The 20,476-nt window shown below is 38.7% G+C and overlaps 1 protein-coding gene across 1 annotated transcript; it reads right to left on the minus strand.

The window, feature by feature from the left end:
* Positions 1 to 16,167, minus strand: parn (poly(A)-specific ribonuclease (deadenylation nuclease)). The gene is made up of 26 exons (XM_020933973.2): positions 16,045 to 16,167; positions 13,632 to 13,709; positions 11,933 to 12,012; positions 10,429 to 10,496; positions 10,259 to 10,340; positions 10,127 to 10,187; positions 8,396 to 8,561; positions 7,921 to 7,983; positions 7,780 to 7,818; positions 7,651 to 7,693; positions 7,488 to 7,568; positions 6,926 to 6,982; positions 6,753 to 6,830; positions 5,326 to 5,369; positions 5,215 to 5,257; positions 4,902 to 4,977; positions 4,431 to 4,541; positions 3,373 to 3,442; positions 3,250 to 3,305; positions 2,634 to 2,720; positions 2,477 to 2,551; positions 2,074 to 2,251; positions 1,537 to 1,655; positions 1,080 to 1,137; positions 852 to 1,015; positions 1 to 616 (listed from the first exon to the last, which is right to left on the minus strand). The coding sequence occupies exons 1-26, from the start codon at positions 16,061 to 16,063 to the stop codon at positions 570 to 572; spliced, it is 2,043 nt and encodes a 680-aa protein (XP_020789632.1). The 5' UTR covers positions 16,064 to 16,167; the 3' UTR covers positions 1 to 569.
* Positions 16,168 to 20,476: the final 4,309 nt, after the last annotated feature.

Raw genomic sequence — 20,476 nt, forward strand, 5'->3', positions numbered from 1 at the left:
TACTAAGAAACATTCTTTAATTCTTTCCCTTTACAAGGATATATTTAAGAATTCTTAAACGTTTGATACAAAAAGTGTGTCTTTACACACAGGATACATTAGAACATTAGACAGTGCTGCAAGAGGACATTACAAAACACTTAAACAAAACGAAATCTGTACAAAAACAACATTTTCAAAGACATGTCGTAATACCACCAATAAATATTCATTTCACTGCTGCGCTCACATTAGTCTGATAAAAGTGGAACAGGACAGGAGCATTTAAAAGGGACGAGGTTAAAAAGACTGAATGACCCTGACTTTGTAAACTAGGAGCTACCAGCTGCACTATGTCACATTCACTAAACAGACTGTTCTTACATGCACAAACTCACTCTCACTACAGTACGAGCCGCAGTCGCCCCGGGGCAGAAGAGGAGCCTGCTCTTCACCCCACTGTGGTGACGGCTGCTGTGGGGGCTGCTGTGGGGCTATGGCTTCAGAGTGTCTGGCCTCACTCAGGCTCCTGGGGCTGGGGGCTCTCTGGGAGAAGGCCCAGTCTCATGGAGCTCAAGGAGGTGCTGATGCTACCAGACCTCAGGCACCTCAAAGAGCGCAGATGAGGACGCTGTTCCTGGAGGCCACAACATACAGGTTATAAACACAAGGTCAAGGGAGGTACAACATAAACTAAAGAGTCACTGAGTTGAAATCTGACATGAACCATGTGTTGTGTGTGATTAATCCATACTCAATTTATTTATGATGTATAGCTCCTTAGAGGTAGAGTCTCATTTCCTAAGAGAAGTGAAATATTCCAAACACACTATGGTGCCCCCTACAGACAGACCCAGTGCTACAGTCCTCACCTGCACTCTTTTTCTTGTGCTTGTGTCCCTTCTTGTGCGCTCCGGTGGCCTGCTGCCAGCCGCCTGTGCCCTCCGTGTCCACAGCCTCTGGACTGCTCTGCTCTTGGTCTGGACCCTGACTCTGGTCCTGGTCTGGGCTGGAGCCGGAGGACTCTGACATGTCTCTACAGCATAGACGTGGGTCAGACAAAGCTCCACAATTACAAAAACACACACCCTGAGACTTACCCTGTTTTTAACCAGCCTTCTGTGGTGGTGCTTTCAACTGCCTCAGAGTTGGACTCTCCTGAAATGACAATGTAGAAGCACATGCAGTGAGGACACACACATACACACACACACTGTTTGCATGGGTCTAATGACCCCAACTTCTTCAGTCTCTGCTACAAAAGGTGCCAGTCAGTTTGAACTAGGGAAAGTGGTTCAGGGAAAATGAGCCAGACACATGGCTGGACTGTGTGAAGCTGAGGCTCTGAAGGTTTAGCCTGTGTCTGGATTTTATAATACAAGGAAAAATAAAGCAGCATTTGGGAAGTGTGGTCTGATAAAACATTATTAATGTGTTATATGCACATGTACACCTATTAGACATGTGCTTCAGGAGCATTCTGCACAGGCGACTGCAAAGTGACACATACCCCCCACTCCTGAATAGTGCAGTACACACACACGTACACACTCTTACCGTCAGTCTTGAGCTTCTTTCCTCCGGCCACCTCAGCGTAGGAGTAGTGAGCCCAGCCGTCTCCCTGGGCTCGGGCCTGCTCAGGCTGCACCGGGCTCATGCTGCGCTTCCTCATAGCCCTGTAGGACACACAGGACACTCTTTAGAAGGCCATGGAGTCCTGGAGCAGGGCTGTTCTAGAGGAGGTCTGCACTACAAGCCTTTGTCAAGAGCTTGTTTTTGACAACACACAACAAACTTCACACTTGGAGGGCTGTTGCTGTGATAAAGCTGTGACAGATTCAGATGCACTCCTCAAGGTGCCATTTTAAAATGTAAGTGTAAAGACCAAATGGAAACATTCCACTTACAGAAACATGTACAGTACATGTGCCTAAATGAACTACAGAATGACCTATATGAAAGGTTTTAAATTGCAAAAAGATTCAGCATTTGCATCACACATCGTGAGAAAACTATTAAAGCAGTTCAGTGAAAAAAAACTAAATAAAAAAAACAGTATTGCTGAGTCCATGGAGACAGAGCATCCAAACGCACCGTGCGTATGAGAGGCTGGAGGAGGTGCTGGAGGGGTAGTGGCTCTTGGTCCAGCCGTCTCCCCACGAGCCATGGGCCTGGCTCTGTTTGTGCTTGTCCTTCTCCTGCTGTTTCGCCTGGACGTAATCTGCATACGTCTGGATCCTGTAGCTCTCAGCGTAGCGGCTCGTGTTCATCGCTGCACCAGATCAAAAGAGTTTCAATGTTTCAATCACACAGAGCCAGCTCATGTTCAGCTGGAGTTAAAGCGCTGGAAAAGCACATGCTTTATGTGTGGAGTTGGTGCTAAATGTATTGTTTGGAAAACCTTATTAGATAAAGATGCTTTTTAATTCCAGATGTCACTTTTGATTCTCAGCTCCTCTGTATGTAAAGTGCACACAGAACATGAAACATGGCTCACCTATCTGCACCTGGTCTGTCTGGCTCAGAGACACAAAGGCAGAGGTGTCGTCAATCCATGACACCTGGATGTTCCCTAAGAGCACAGGTGACATAGTCTCATACATGCAAGTACATTCAGTATCATAGAAGTACATGAGGTCTACATGTGGACTCACCGAAGGCACTGAAGAGCTGGTACAGGTCGCTGGTCTTCCACTCCTTTGGGAAGGTCACGTACAGGACGTGGTCCCTCTTGGGTTGCACTGCATAAACAACAGTTTCTCTCAGGCTGACATTGCTTTACTACATTTTGGCTACATCATAATACACACAACCTGAGCGCATTTTATACAGTTTTCATGTTCAGTTTTCACTCCTCAGTACAGAGCGCTGTGCTCACATCAGCCAATCACTCTGCTTAAAAGCTACAGTGCTTAACTTTTTATCCCAAAAAACTAACTAAACCCGTGTTTACTGCACTGAAAACTTCTTTACTTTGAGTGGGTTTGCATCTCCACTAACTGGACTCTGCTGTTTTTCCCCATGAAATGTTCCTTCGGCTATATCCCACTTCCAGAAAGTTGCATATTGTACCTTTAAAGTTATTGGCCAAATAATTGATTATAATCATGGTTACTTCTCTTTAGAACTTAACACACTTCTACATCACTTCAGGTAATCAGACATCCCTTGTGTCCAAGACCAACAATCATATCTCCCCTTTACAAAGAGCATGAATGAGTGTGTGTGTGTGTGTGTGTGTGTGTGTGTGTGTGTGTGTGTGTCACTCACAGTCTGGTCCAGTCATGTTGAGGTAGGGAATGTCAATGATCCTCATGAGGAACAGCCTGCACACAAAAAAAGACAGTGCTAACACAGTTCACAGTCACAGGGGACACTTGGATCAGCTCTTACTTATTGTAGAAGGGCTCGATGAGTTTGGAGCGAGCAGAGATGTGGCCTTTAGGGGGCGTCAGGAATGAGCCTAAATTAACCACAAACACACGATACAGTTAGAAAGATCTGACTCACTACCATCCTTCACTCTGATGGACGCAAGATACACTCAGGGCATTTGGTGGCATTTCTCATTTGACATATGGCTCCAAAAGGATGAGGGGCAGGAGATGGGACGGACAAGATCATTTCAATTGTCTTCAATATCATTTATGAAGAAAAAAAGTGTTTAAAGAGGGGCATTTCATGTTATAACGTTATTCCCTCATCAAAACATGTTAGAGTTCATCCAGGCATGTTTGAGTAATCTAGTGATCTCTCCTGGATCATATATATATATATATATATATATATATATATATACACACATATACACACACACACGTATGTATGTCATCCATGCTTCCATACAACAATTATATCCATAAATATACAAAAACACGATACAATACTGCACATCATTTCAGCTCTGTCAAGTTGCTGTGTACAGTAGTTTCTTTAGCGAAATGCATGCCGATTGTTTTGCGATCATTCAAGTTAAAACAAACATTCACTGTTAAAACCCTATAGAAGTAAAATAGTGCCTCTTTAATGTCTGCCACCTCATGTATTGCTCAAAACTTGAAGCCAGATCATGATTTTTGATCTTCTCATGGTTTACGTAACTTTGTCTTTTTCCATTACCTTTAAGAGGTAGATGAAGTCATCTGCTTTTTCTGATCATTTACACTTCACTGTGATTTGTTCAATTGTCAATCACCCAGAGCCTTACAGAGGCAGACTAATAGCAATAGTTATTGGAAAACCAGTAATTTACAACATAACCAAAATAACAGGGATCAGATCACAACTGAATTTTTATCACCACTCCAAAACCACTTTTTGCAGTCATTTTCAAATACAAAAATTTTTATATAGATATTTTCACATCTTGAAAAGAGTTGCAACAGCAGGCTACTACACAAAGATTGCCCCCATCCTAATATGTAGAATCCATAAAAGTATCATGTGTGTACCCAGGTAGTTGGCCATGGAGATGAAGCAGAGGCCGGTGATGTAGGCGTCGTAGCCCGCCTCGTGCAGCTGCTCCTGGGCTGTGTCGTAGCTGGGAAAACCCTCTGCAGTTTCTGATAAAGAACACAACAGAGGAGTCTTTACTACATGAGTAAAATACAGTATAGTCCCTTAAAGTTGAATGTGTCTTGCCCAAGTACAGACATCAGGTGTCTGCCTTTATCTTCCGTGAAGTGAAGTGGGCTGTTAGCATGCCATTTATTATTAACTTTACTGTGATGGCCATTTTCTAATGTGGCCTCAGAGCTTCAAAAAGTGCTAATAAATTCATCAAGAATAATAGATTATATACAACACCACGAACGTGTTAGGAAAGTGAGGAATAACTGAACCACTGCAGACTGTTTAAAATTAACTCGTGTGTTTGGTGGTAGAGCGTCTTTTAAAACCGAGAGGATACACTATGGACTGACCGACTTGTGGACATTTGAAGGGGCTCTCCTTCAGCTGCTTCTCCAACTCTGCCAGGGACGTGTTTGTGATGAGCTCCTGAAACACAGGCCAAGACTGTGGTGAGAGGACTGGTGCTGGAGGGTCTAGTCTGACAGAACCAAAGCGGAACACACTGCGTTTGTGCACAGACTAAACACTATTACAGGCTATTTTCTATTTAAATGACAGGTTGGACTATTCATTTTACTAAAACGCATAGATATCAGATGGATAAATACAAGTGTTTGTTTTAAAAAATGGAAAATCATTAATGACAGATGCACGTCATCTTACCTTAAAAGGCTGAGTTGAAGACATGAGCTTTGTGTCTAAAAGTCTGTAACAGAGAGAATGAATACAGCGAAATATCACTGAAAAACAATTCAAGACAACTGAACATGTTACCTGGGAAACACACACATGGTGACCTCCTTAAACTCCTGCAGATCCTGGACACACAGTGGGACATGTGGTACATTAGTTATAATGGTATAAAGTAGGGCCAAATACATACAATTGTGTTTTTTAGACAAGCATTGTGATTAGATTTGCAATTTATGTTTTAAAATAAGATTCTGTTAAAAACACATCCAGAAGAACTGACAGAAAGGCAGATATTTGAACTGAAAAATACATCACATTACAGGATAGGGCTGGGCGATATGGAGTAAAAATATATATCTCGATATATTTTGTTATATCTTGATATACGATATATATCTCTATATGTATAGGAAAAATAACTACCCAAAAATTGGCATATTTGTTTTTGCAGTAAATTCCACAATGTCTTTTTATTAAAGCTCAAGAGGTTCATGTAGGAACAAAGAGCTTCTGCCAAAAAATTCTTGATTACATAAATAATAATTTAACTGTAAAATAAAAGAATACATATTGCCTTCTTTTCATTCATAAATAAAACAACTCAAGCTCATCTTTGCATTAACTTTGTTAACCATAGGATAAACCAGAACCATGAGCTCCTTTAGCAGAGGAAGCTCAGGAGGTGCCTCATTTTAACAGACCCAGGTTCCTATCCAGCAGTAAGGAGCTGTGAGGTTTCCCACAATTCACTGCAGATCAAACCCAACGTTTCCAAACACTATTGTACAAGTTACACTGCAACAGATTAATTAAAATCTTCTCCATGAATAAACTTTACACGAATAAACTTTACAATGTATAAAGCACAACGACTCTAGAGCCACATCAGCCCATTTGAGATTATAATGTTTAATGTTGTTTTGCGCAAATGTGTTTACAGAAATGAAACTTAAAACTGCATGACTAATTTGCATAAACTGTGCACTCCATGTGCCTCTCATGTGGTTCAGCTTCTTTCAGACTAAAGGACATGACTCATATGAGATGTGCTGCTGATGGTCTTGTCTGTAAATTATGGAAAAGTTTCATGGTGCTTGAAGCTTTTCACTGGTACCAACTGTGGGCATTCACGGCGGTAGTGAGGAGTGAATGAGGCACAAGCGAGCAAAATCAGGAAGGTGGGGGCGCGGAGGCGATGCCAGAGAAGGTAAATAAGCGAAATGGCAAAATCAGAATTGAATATAAGCATATCATCGATATATTCGATATGTCAGAATCCATATAGAGTAAAAAAATATCTTGATATATTAAAAATATCAAGATATCGCCCAACCCTATTACAGGACATGTTTGTACAGAAAACTACAGGGATAGCAGTTTTTATAAAGAAAAAGACAGGAGATTTTGTTGTTTGTAGGAGGAAATTGTACTTCATGAAAAACTGCAACCTTAGTGATTTGTTTCCCATCCCACCGTAGTAGTAGTAGTTTCATTATAGTGAGTCATACCTCGGGCAGGGGGCAGTAGAACTGGTGAATGGTGTGCATGACGTCCAGCAGCATGTTGTGTCCCACCACCAGTTTGCCCTGACACAACACACGCCACATTAGAACAGGAAACACATCATTAGATTATCATTATTATTGTATAAAGAGCTGGAGGAATAGTTGAGATGACTCACAGATTTAGAGATGGCATGGATCACTCTAGAGAAGCCCACTGCGTCATTCAACTCCTCCTGTCATGTGAAAAGATCTTTAAGATTAAAGATGTTCACAATTCATACATCTTTACCAAATATGTTGCATTCAAAGTGTGTGATACAAAAGGCCCTGTGTAAGAGCAAAAAAACATCTGAACTTCTTGCGAGCCCTGAGCCATGTTCACTCACACATGTTTGGAGATGTAGACAGACTAATAATGCAGGATTACTCAAAGTCTAATCTCCATCCTGTGATGTCATGAAACTGTAAGATCACAAGCTGAAATGAGTGTTTTCAGTTTGAGAGAAGACCTCAGCCTAAATATGCAGGATTTATGTGTCAAACAAGTGTGAAACAGACCTGAAATTGTTTTGTTTCATTCAAACATTACCACAGATCAGAAAATGGAGTAATGTGGGCCCTGTAAATTCAGATGAGGGTCTATCTGTTTGTACCAAAGCCTTTTCCAACTTAAACTTGGGTGCATACTCCTAGCCCTGATGACCCATCTCACCCACACAGTGACCTCCACAGTCTCACCTGCTCCTTCTCCGCCTTCTGCTGCTCTCGTCTCTTCCTCTCCTCCTCATCCACTTTACTCACTTGGATGAAGCGTTCCTTCTGTGAAAACACCACAGGGAGCTCCTCTATACCACACCCATCATCAAAGCTGGTATTTGTACGTGTTTGATAGATGACTTACCTTTTCAGTTTCCACCGTTTCTATATGAAGCCCTTTAGGAAACCTACACACAGTGACACACAGGTTAGTGCCCATTTTACACAATGTCAATAATTCTATAATAATTCTGCATAGTGTAAAATCACTCACTTCCAGTTCAGTGTCTGGTAGATGAGCTTTCTCTGGAACCTGAAGGAGGAATGATGCACAGTTACACCATAAGCCCTCAAGCTATTTTGTCAAATCTAAAATGCTGAAAAAAAAATATAAAAATGCACACACAAGTCTTACCCTGTGCACGGATCCAAGTCCAGAGATTTGTCTGAGTTACTGAGGAGGGCCTCCACCTTTTGTCTGAAAAAGACAGATGATTCTCACATTACCACTCCAGGATGTGCCAATGTGGATTTTTTGAGCGGATACGATATCCGATATTTGCTCTGCTGCTGTGGCTGACAACTAGTTTAAAGCAAGGCCCACAAATTGAGCTTAGATTGAGGCAAATATTACAAATTAACTTTTCACTTGTCTAAAAAAAAATAGCAGTGTATTTATCTGGGAAATAAAATCATTAGTTAGACGTTTGTGTCATTTTCATTTTTACTGATTTAGTCTGTTCAAAAGATAATCTGACGCACACAGATCGGAGCAGCACCAAAAATGATCAGTATCAATATCAGCCAAAATAAATACAGGAACCAATATAGCGCCCAGTCTAAATACACTCATGACCTTACAGGACTGAAGCTGCGGTGAGAGGACTTACACCACCCTGTTGATGAACTCCTTGTGCTCGTCAGGCACGTGGGCGGGGCTCTTGGCGGAGGGAGAGATGAAAGATGGCGTCCCCACACCGTTGGCGTGCTGGTTCCTCCTCTCCTCCGTCTGCTCCCTCAGCTGTACCTCCTCCTCCTGGTTCAGGTAGGGGATTCCTGTAAAACAGCATCTCGCTTACAAACCACCTCTCAGCATTTGTACTAACAGGTAACTAACCGCTGACCATCAACATCAAACCATGAGCCCACCTCACAGACTCTATAAAGAAGTGGACCAAGAGCATGATGTTACCCACAGTGTTCAGCTGCATTCTTATGACGCTCATGAGGGTAGAAGTTATAGGGCCAAATTTGGAGCCGGGTTAGTCCATTTGTTCTTTTGAATTTCAATTAGGAACGAAAAACAATACATGCGAAAACAGTTTGTTGTTTCATTATTCTGTTAGTGTCCAAAAAAAAAAAAAAAAAAACTGCTTTTAATCTCTATTTCCAATATTTAAATATAAGGTTTATTTCAAATAACACCAAAAAAAAAAAGTCATCGTGCCTATTTCAGTTTTGGCATTTTATTCTCTGGTTTATTTGCCACAGAGGTTCTGCTGCTTAGCGCTGCTTCCCATTTCTCATCATGGAGTTCAACAATGACTTTCCAAAACACAAAAGTAAACTCGTCGCTATAAAAGAAAACACGTTTGTCCACAAAATTGCAACAATTTTTCAGGTAAGTCCTTGTAGCAGCAGAACTTCCAGAGCAAATATACCAGAGAACAAAATGTCAAAATTGAAATGGGCACGATGACCATTTTTTGATTAAAAATGATTTCAAATAACACCAAAATAAATTTCCCATTTTATTGTTTTTCGCTTTTAATTTAAATTCAAAAGAACGAATGGCACACAGACCTGGGTTCCATATTAGGAGTAGGAACTGAATTATGAACAAAACAGCAAAATACATTAACACACCAGGATCATGTAGAGCAGGTTAACACGAAAATTTAAAGACCAAAATGAGGAGCCTGACAGTAGTAGTTACAGAGAGAGGAGTGATGTTTTTTTGTAAAACAAAGTTGAGCCTGGCAGATTGAGCCAGAAGTGCACCCATGCTCACTTCCTATTTGGAATGCATCAGCTAGCAGACTAACTATGTCCATTTACCATATTTTCCGCACTATTAGTCACTCTGGATTATAAGACGCACTGCCATTAAATGGTCTATTTTCGAACTTTTTTCACAAATAAATGGCACTGGACTTTAAAGGAAACACAACAGTGTGATGGGTGAGTGGTTTTGTTTGTTTGTTCGTTCACGGTGACTCTGGGCTTTGTTCAGTTGTGGCGTGTAGGGAGGGTGTGTCTGGGACCAACGGATTGTCGGCGTGTTCACAGTGACTCAGTTGTTCAGTTGTGTCTAGAAGTGGCACATTGCACTCGCTTTTTCAGTTCGTTCCTCCGTTCCGTTCCTCGTCAGCGTGGAGTGATGAGTGTGTCTGTGGGTGTGTTTCTCTGTGTGGTCGCTGTCTGCTCCGTGTGTGTTTGTGTGTTCTGTGGGTGGTGCAGTTTTGTAGTTTACTGAAGTCGTGTTGGGACACCAGTGGATTTGTGTATAGGGCTGGATTGTGGGGCGTGCAGTCTTTTTTTTTGATGGGGTTGGAGGCTTAAGAGAGCGCCTAATAGCCCGGAAAATACGGTATATACAGGAGTCTATGGTCCATACGTACCGTGGCAGAAGACTTTGTTAAAGTCAAAACCCTGACTCGCCAAGAAGTCTATACTGGAACTCTGCAGTGAGAGAAACACTGGTCAGTCCACTGGATTCAAAATTCAGCTATTAAAAACAAACCTGAGCTCACCTGGCAGATGAACTTGATGTCCGGAGAGGATCTGTTGAAGGGCTTGGGGAATATATAAAAATTAAAAGGCTTTGTGATGTACCTGGGGGAGAAGGGATAGAACAGCATTTGATGAAGTACGAGATTGACGTTTCAAGCACTGGCATTTTGTATTGCATTTATCTACTTACTTTGACTGTGACTGATCATATTTGAATGTACATAGCCCAAACTGAAAGAGGAGGAAGTCCATAGAATGCTGGAGGAGAGAGAAGGACATGTGTTACAGATGACAAACATGATTCAACCCACAGCCTAGTGGAAAATCAGTCAAAAATCAGGTACTAAATTAGGCCTGGGCGATATGGATCAAAAAATATATCTTGATATATATCTCGATATCTGTACAGGAAAAATAACCCCCTAAATCTGAAAACTGCAAAAGCAAATATGCCTAAATTGCACAAGGTCTTTTTTATTGAAGTGTAAGAGGTAGGCAGTTCATGTAGGAACATTTAAAATTAGAAAAAAAACCTAATTACATAAAAAAAAATATTTAACTGTAAAACAAAAGTAATACATACTTCCTTTTCATTCATAAGTAAAACAACTCAAGCTTATCTTTGTATTAACTCTGTTATCTAGACCATAACCATAACCATGAGCTGCTTTAGCAGAGGAAGCTCAGGATGTTCTTTATTTTAACTGACCCATGTTCCTCATCAGCATAAGGAGCTGTGAGGTTTCCCACAATCCACTGCAGATCAAACCCAAAGTTTCCAAACACTATTGTACAAGTGACACTGCAACAGATTATAAATTTAAATCTTCTGCATAAACAAACTTTACATTACTAAACTTTACAATGTATAAAGCATAATGACTACGAGCCACATCATCACGTTTGACATTATCATGTGTTTAATACAGTTTTGCACAGATTTGTTTATATTTAACAGAAACGAAAATTAAACGCGCATGGCTCATTTGCATAAACAGCATGCTCCTTGTTCCACTCATACGGTTCAGCTTCTTTCGGCCTAAAGGACACGACTCTGGAATATGAGTGTTCTCTCTGTGAGGATGTGCTGCTGATGGTTTTGTCTGTAAATGGTGGAAAAGTTTCGTGGTGCTACAAGCTTTTCACTGGCACCAACTTTCGGTATTCACGGCGGCAGTGAGGAGTGAATGAGACACAAACAGCAAAATCATGGTGGAGGGAGCGATGAAAGAGAAGGCAAACAAGCAAGGTGGCGAAATCAAAATTGAATATAGCATTATATCCATAGAGTTTTAAAAATATTTAGATATATTTAAAATATCGAGATATCGCCCATCCCTATACTAAATCATTACTCAAAACTGAGTACTCATTTGAGCAGGTTTAAATAAGTCCCATTCGCAGGGCAGAACTGAACCTTTCCTGAAGCTTTAGAATGATGTTGAGCTGTATCAGAACAAGTAGAAGAGCACATAGACTAGTAAACACCTACAGACCACTGAGGACACACATGTATAAGGCAACATGGTAATATAGAGATGATTAAAATTACATTCTATTGTCAAAAAACTTAGGTTTTTATCATCATCGTGGTATCGGAACCAGTTGAGTATCAAGTCTATTCCTTAGTATTAAAATTGAGTTTGAGATTTTAGTATGGTGGCCACACTGCTGGTGGGGTGTGGTGCTCAGACCTTCTTGAGCTTGGCGTAGCGCTCCTCAGGTGTGTCCAGTCCATTTGTCAGCGCGCTCACGTTTGGACCGTCACTGATGCCTGCACACAGAGGAGCGGTCAGTGTCAGTATCAGCAAATAGGTAGTCGCCTGAAGTTCTTGGTTCTTGGTCGACTAAACACATGTCCTAGTCCTAAAAAGTAAATAGCTCTCAAAACTTTTCAGTATTTCTATCTGAACCAAACTGACTATACAGTATACTATATAAAAGTACTAGGAAAAATGTATTTGTAAGTACTCATAGGCCTGTCACGAGAACTCATTTTGAAGCAAGATATATTGCTAGAGATAAAACAGAAACTAATGACACAATAACAATAAGGTGGGATAGATAATATATGAAAATAGTTTACAAGGATTATTATTAGCCACAGAAGTTATATTTTCAACAATTCAAATAGTATCATATTACAACAAAAATACCTCAAATCTCCACACCACCCTTTTACAAAGAAATTGTGCACACAATAAATTCTGAACCCCAAAGTATATTGTCTCAGTTTTCATATATTGAACAATAATATCTCAGTAAATAGGCCTTTCACAATAATTACTATCAACTTAAACTTAAGGTTCACTTCCAAAATCGGCAGTGAACTCACCACATATCTTCTCCTTTCTCATTTTGTCCAATATAAATCTTTTTTACTGGTTGACTAAAGGCTGCCACACACTACAGGATTGTTCAGTCTTAAAGTATTTTTTCAACGTGCAACAAAAAGCGCACACCACAGACACAAGGAGAATCAGATGAGATTTTAAATCTCTGAGCAAAAAGACTGCATCGGGATATGGCTGTAGACTGCAAGCTAAAAGTTGTGAACACACACCTTGTCAGCCGTTTCCTGATTTTTAATGCACAAAAGCTTGACATTAAAGTACACAGAAAGCAGTGTCACCTCGATCTGTGCGCTGTGTGGATGTAAACAGACACACGTGCGGAACTATCTAACCTTTTTATTTTAAAAGAAGGCTTCAAACTGGATTCACAGCACTGTTTTGTGGACTGGGTGTCATTATTTGCAGATGACATGCACACACATAGGTAGGGAAGCCGAGAGGGGTCACAACAAACGCAAACGCCGCAACAAATACAAATGCGACAACACAACAAAAAGCCACAACACACCAAAAAAAAAGCCACAACGGAAATGACCGCGGGATTCTATTTTAATGTAAACGCTGCAACAAATACAAACTCCACAACACAAATGCAAATGCAGCAACACATTACAAAGCCACAACACATTACAAAGCTACAACGGAAGTGACCGCGGGACTCTTTTCCGACAAACCGATCAAGCGGCAAGTGAAGAAAAAGAACTACAACGTGAAAAGTGAAGGAACAGAGAAGTTGGAAATGCAAGTAAAAGTACTTTATTGTTTTATCATTATTCGTTTCACATTGTAGTTCTTCTTCACTCTTCACTTCGCCACTTCCGTTGTGGCTTTTTAATGTGTTGTGGCTTTTTAATGTGTTGTGGCTTTTGCATTAAAATAGAATCCCGCGGTCATTTCTGTTGTGGCTTTTTGTTGTGTTGTCACATTTGTATTTGTTGCGGTGCTTGCGTTTGTTGTGACCCCTCTCGGCCTCCGTACATAAGCATCCAATGAATGAATCTAAAAGTAGTACGGCACACTGACAAAGATCTATAAGCACCTGAAAATTCCCCATCGATGGCCAGAAAATCTGCCTCTTCTATGGCCCCGTACACCGTGTCCAGGCTCTCCTTAAAATCTGAAAACACACATCAACATCAGCAGGACATTTCAGTGCACACTTCAAGATAATGTTTCAAACAAATATGTAATCCTCCCACAAGGCAACAGAAGGATAAAAACTAAACAACCGTTTTTTGTTTTTTTTTAACATATCAGGAGGGCCCGGTTCTAGCCAGCTGAACTTGGGTGGGCAGACTGACGTTTTAGGTGGGCAAAAATATAGATATATGTGTATTCGTATTAGTAGGTTTGACTGTGTGGGCAAGAATTTCATTTGGGCTTGTCTTGTCTCATTACAAGCAGATTTACAGAAAATTTAAGTTAATGCATCCAAGATGCATGATTTTCTCTTCAGTGCCGCAGAGGAATTTTATGTCACAAAATGTCACATTAATAAAAAGAAAACCAGGAGTTTTTCTTGAAAAAAGGGTTGTAAATAAACTAACGAACAACCTAAATACATCCATGACATTTTTGGAGATTTTTTAATTATCCATTTTGTGATGTATTTGTCCATCTCAAAGTTGAAGGGCCCATATTACACTATTTTCTGATTCAGATTATAATATTTCCTCATCAAAAACATACCTGGAGTGTTTTGTTTTGTTTCACACGTTTAGCACACAAACCCTGCACATTTAGGCTGAGTTCTTCTCTTAAACAGAAAACACGCTGTTCCACCTTGTGATGTCATGTGGTAATAAAGGAAGTGCTTACGGTGTTGTGAAACCCCATACACCTTCTCTACAATCATTTCAGGTTTCAGATTCAATTCCAGGTCTGAATCATTTCAGACCTGGAATTGCCAAAAACCACTGAATTAAAAAGGTAAAAGGAGCAGTTGTCTTCTAAAACTACAGCTTCATGACATTACAAGGTGCAGGGTTCCCAATCTTTTTCACTGACAAAATTTCAAAACTTTTCCATTACTTTTTCATGACCTAAAGTGAATTTTCCATGACTTTACGGTACCCTAGATGTGTACAATTGATCAGACTTTTAGGGCTTAATCTGAAATGTTAACTCTTTCCACTCACTTTATGGTTTGGGATTATAGTTTTTGAACATTCAAAATACTGTCAGTTCATTTATTGTCGTCTCTTTTAAACAAAAGGCCCATATGTTCAGAAATAATCATAATAGCCTAATGAGAACTTAACAGAATGCTGGAGTGAAAGAGATACTAAAATTCTATGACATTTCTAGGCCTGGAAAATGGCATTTTCAATTTCCACAACCGTGGGAACAGAGCCTTTTGAGCTTCGGAGATGTAGAGAGAATAATAATAAATGGTTACTCAAACATGTGTGAATGAAACAAAACACAACTCCAGGTCTGTTTTTGAGCAGGTAACAACATTATAATATACAGATTAAAGCTGTGTAATATACAGTGTTGGGAAGTAATGGATTACATGTACCAGAGTTACATAATCAGAGTACAAATTATGAGTAACTGTATTCGATTACAGTTACTATTTCAGTGAGTGGTAATTGGATTACAGTTACTTTGTTAAAATAAATGGATTACATGGCAGTATTTTACTGTTTTCACATTTTGGGCTTTAGCCCCTTTTTTCTCGGTAATTCCACTCATTGCCAGAAACTAAAGCAGGTCTAAACTAGAGCTAAACTAGAGCTAAACTAGAGCTAAACTAGAGCTAAACTAGAGCTAAACCAGAGCTAAACCAGGGCTAAACCAGGTCTAAACCAGGTCTAAACCAGGTCCAAAGCCAGGACTAAACCAGGACTAAAACCAGGTCTAAACCAGGATTTAACAGGACTAAACTATCAATAATATTTTTAATACGGTTCAGTAAAGTGTGGGCTTTTTATTTTCTTTCAGCAAACAAAACATCTTATGATACAATATCCTCGTCTTTGCTTCTCTACAGCAAATCAAGTAATCCAAAGTATTCAGATTACGTTACTCACTTTAAGTAATTTAATGGATTACGTTACAAACTACATTTTGGGGTATGTAATCTGTAATCTGTAGGGAAATACATTTTAAAAGTCACCTTCCCAACACTGGTAATATAGGACCTTTATATTATTGTGTGCGAGGTATTTTTGCCCATTTGCACTGATATAGAATATAATACAATATAATATTTCGCAATGATAACGAACTGATCGAGAAGCACAAAACGTGTCCGGAGCAGAGCCTCGGCGTGTGTCCCGATCACAGCCGCGGCGTGTGCGGTGTGCTGCGGGCTGAGGCTAACACTAGCCCCGCTGTAGCCCCGCTCTGCAGCCCGCTCAACACACTGATGCACACATTTACACACACACAGCACGGGTGTGTGGAGCCTGTAGGTGCAGAGGACCCCGGTGCACGGTCATACTCACTCCTGCGTGTCAGCTCCATCCCGCAGCAGCACAAAGATCCCGCCGCTGCTCCTCACGTCCCGCCGCTGCTCCTGATGATGAGGCTAACACTAAACGTGTGCTAGTCCCGCTAGCTTTAAAAACACTTCCGGGGTGGACCTGTCACGTGCGGCGGCAGGTTCACGTTATTTTTTATTTTATTTATTTTTTTTATATATATATATATTTTTTAGGTTCACGTTATTTTTTATTAGATTTATTTATATATATATATTTTTAGGTTCACTTATTTGTATATATATATATATATATATATATATATATATATATATATATATATATATATATATATATATATATATATATATATATATATAGGTTCACATTATTTTTTATTTGATTAATTTTTTTATATATATATTTTTAGGTTCACGTTATTTTTTTATTTCATTTATTTTTATATATATATATTTTTAGGTTCACGTTATTTTTTATTTCATTATATTATTATATATATATATATATATATATATATATATATATATATATATATATATATATTTTTTTTTTTTTTAGGTTCACGTTATTTTTTATTTCATTAATTTTTTATATATATATTTTTAGGTTCACATTATTGCCTTCTTTAATTATTCTATAAATAACTAAATCAGCAGACAAATGCACTGGAAAATATTACAAGACTTTTATCCTAATTTGCTAATTTCAAAATGACAGAAAATGTCAAAATAAGAATATATTAGACCACAGGTGTCAAACATACAGCCCACGGGTCAGACCTGGCCCTCCAAGACCTTTAATCTGGCCCTCGGCAGATTTTCTACTAAAATATTTTAATTATATTTTCTATTAAAATATTGGTAATTTTCTGTGGTGCTTAGTATAGCGGTGTGTCCAGTGTCTCTGTACGTGGCCCCTCCCACCAGAGCAGCATAAATGAAGACTTGTCTCTTTCCAAAAGCTCTTAAAGGACGATCGTTTTGACTGTTGACCGTGACACCCTCATCAGCAAAATGTCAAAAATGAGAAAAGTGGAGCCGAGTGCAGGATTTTACAAGAAAAATGGACTTATTCCTATTTACATACAAGTTATTTTTTTAAATATTGTGTTGAAATTGCATTTTTCTTAAAGTTTCAGGTTGTTCATAATATTATAATATTTTCTAAAAGAGTTCATCAATTAAAACATATTTTTGTAATAGATTTTTGTTTCTCTGCACAAATATTTGAACTTATTGCTATTTTTTGGGGTATATATGCCATGAGTTTTCTGATACGGCCCCTTTGGGATCAAAGTAAGTTGGATACGGCCCCCGGACCAAAATGAGTTTGACACCTCTGTATTAGACATTACTGCCCTACAAAGGCGAGTGTGAAACTAAAAAAGTATAATAGGTAGGTCTCCCAAAATTTGACAACTAGTTGCAATAATGAATATTTGCATGCGGAAAATATTGAGCTCAAAATGGACCTTTGACCCTTATTTGTCAGTTCCTGTTCTCTGCCTTTGTATCATGAGCCAAAAAGAAGGAACTGAGCAAAGGCAAACGGCAGAAACTGACATTATCATTATTTTCTTGATTTTCTCCAGACTTCCATCCAATCTAAGAACACGTCACCAAGCTCCAGTCATCATGTGTTAGTGTGAAATGATCTAGAAGAGTTTTGGATTTCTTGTGTAGTGTGTATAGTATGAATAAATAAACACAATACTTTCAGATTAAAGGTCAGTTGTAGTATAATTACAATGAAATCAGTTATTACAAAATATAATTGAATACAAAGATATATTTATTGAATGTGTTAAGACCTTCTGCCAAGACCACAACAAAAAGAAGGAGGCCAGAGGTTGTATTTTAAAATAAAATATATTTATAAACTAAATCACAAACAAAACATACACTGTTTCTGCCTATAGCCTTTGCACAAAAACTTATTTTTGTCTCATGATACAAATACAGAGAACAGGAACTGACAAATAAGGTTCAAAGGTCAATTTTGAGCTCAGTATTTTTCACAATATTTATTCACATGATAAAGGAGCTCTCAAATACAAACAAAATGACATGGACATGACATTTTTGACCAAACCTGATGTTACGGCGTTCTGCCTTAGGGCAGATTAGGCAAGAATTCCAACCCCGCACTGCTAATGGTTAGTTTACAATATTATAATGATTAAAAGAAACTTACACATTTTTTCTTGAATGGACTTCATTAAACAAACATTTAACAATGGACTGTATGCATGCAAAGTGGCCACCAGGGAGCAGTGTGACACTTCAGATAATGTGAAGCAACTCATACCATTTATTATTATTATTATTATTATTATTATTATTATTATTATTATTATTATTATTATTATTAGGGTGGAGTACATGGGTGGAGTAGGGCCTATAGTGATTGTTCAGCAGTGCGAAGTAGCACACTCAATAGTGCCACTCATGACATCCAATAGTACAGAGTGGCAATGCCCATTGCCGCGATAATGGCATAATTTTAATCGTTAACCCTGGTAAAATCCAAAAACGTGCATGATATGGCACGGTGGCATTGCCCATGGCCTAATTGTTATTGTTCACTCCAAAACATAGGCGCAGAGACACAGAGGTTTGATATTAGATGACCAACAGGGATTTGTTAAGCAGAGACAAGGCTATCACAATTATCACAATATCACAATATTAGGACACAGCAAGGCTCGCTTGTCAAGCATTTGATAGAATTGAATGGAACTATCTTCTGAAATTACTTCCAAGATATGGGCTGTGGGAAAAGTCATTAAATGGGTTGAATTGCTATATACAAACCCCACTGCCCAAGTTCTAACCAACAACAACATGTCCAGACCATTCAATTTACAGCGTTCTACAAGACAAGGATGCCCGTTATCACCAATCCTATTCACACTAGTTATGGAACCACTGGCAAGGACGTAGACGGGACTTTCAGGGGTTGACATTGGTGGTAGAAATCATGTGGTATCTTTATTTGCAGACGACATTATATATATATTTTTTGACAGACTTAAAGAATATCATTCCTAATCTGATGAATGTACTTGAGAAATTTGGTGAGTTTTCCGGATACAAAAATCAACAACAGTAAATCGGTACTTTGTTTCTTAATGACAAAGACAGGAAATCCCCTCCAATAAAAAAATACATTTACTATTGCTACTGATGGGTTCAAATATTTGGGTGTAAAAATTCCTCCAGATCTAGACAAAATAACTACTGCTAACTACGACCCCTTGGTGGACAAGGTCACTGAAACACTTGGTCACTGCTCAAATTGACCTATTTCCATGAAAGGACATATAAATATAATTAAGATGTCAATTTTATCAAAATGTTTATATTACTTCTAAACACGTCCTTTACCACTACCTCAATCATTTTTTGACAATTTGAATAATATATTCAGTGAATTCATATGGAACAACAGGAAAACAAGACTTCATTTCAAGTTACTATATTTGCCCTGTGAAAGGGGGGGGGGCAGACTTTAGATGGTATTATATGGCTGCACAACTGACAGCAGCGTCACACTATTTTGATGCAGACACTCCTCCAGGTTGGGTATCCATTGAGAAACAATCAGTTCCAGATCTACCTATAAATAGCTATCTAAATATTTAAAAACATTAAAAAGAGAGACAAAAATCAATTTCTAACACATACAATAACTATGTGGCATAATGCTCATAAACTTAAACAATAAGCCTGTAACAATATCTCACATTGTCTTTGGGAATGCTCAGCAACTCAGATATTTTGTAAAGAGATTATAAAATGTTTAACAGAAATATTTAATGTAAAGATTCCTATGTGTGCAACACTGTGTATATTGGGACTAGAAGGTTTATTACAGACACAAAATCAAGCAAAAGTACTGGACTTTGGACTATTACATGCCAGAAGAGCCATCGCCTTGAACTGCAAAAATATTGAAGCCTCTTCTACAAAACAGTGGATTAAAGAACTTTCAGAATGAAACACTGACATTTATAGCAAAGGGAAAATGAAAAGTCTTTGTGAAATTATGGGAACCTTATTTAAATATCATATCTAAAACATAGGAATGTAGGAATGAGTGTGTGTGTGTGCATATATATATGTGTGTATATATACATATATATATGTGTGTGTGTGTATATATATATATATAGTTATTGTTGTTATTAGTGATGATGATAATAATAATGATAATAATATTTATTACCTCCGCCAAGGAGGTTATGTTTTTGCCGGCGTTTGTCTGTTTGTTTGTTTGTTTGTTTGTCTGTTAGCAACATAACTCAAAAAGTTATGGACCGATTTTGATGAAATTTTCAGGATTTGTTGGAAATGTGAAAAGAAAGAACTGATTTCATTTTGGGGGTGATCCGGAAGAAATCCTGGATTCTGGATCACTTTGAAATTTTAGTTAA

This window comes from Boleophthalmus pectinirostris, unplaced genomic scaffold, assembly GCF_026225935.1.
Source record: "Boleophthalmus pectinirostris isolate CB_2022bp ecotype Guang Dong unplaced genomic scaffold, ASM2622593v1 HiC_scaffold_22, whole genome shotgun sequence".
NCBI classification, from domain to species: domain Eukaryota; kingdom Metazoa; phylum Chordata; class Actinopteri; order Gobiiformes; family Gobiidae; genus Boleophthalmus; species Boleophthalmus pectinirostris.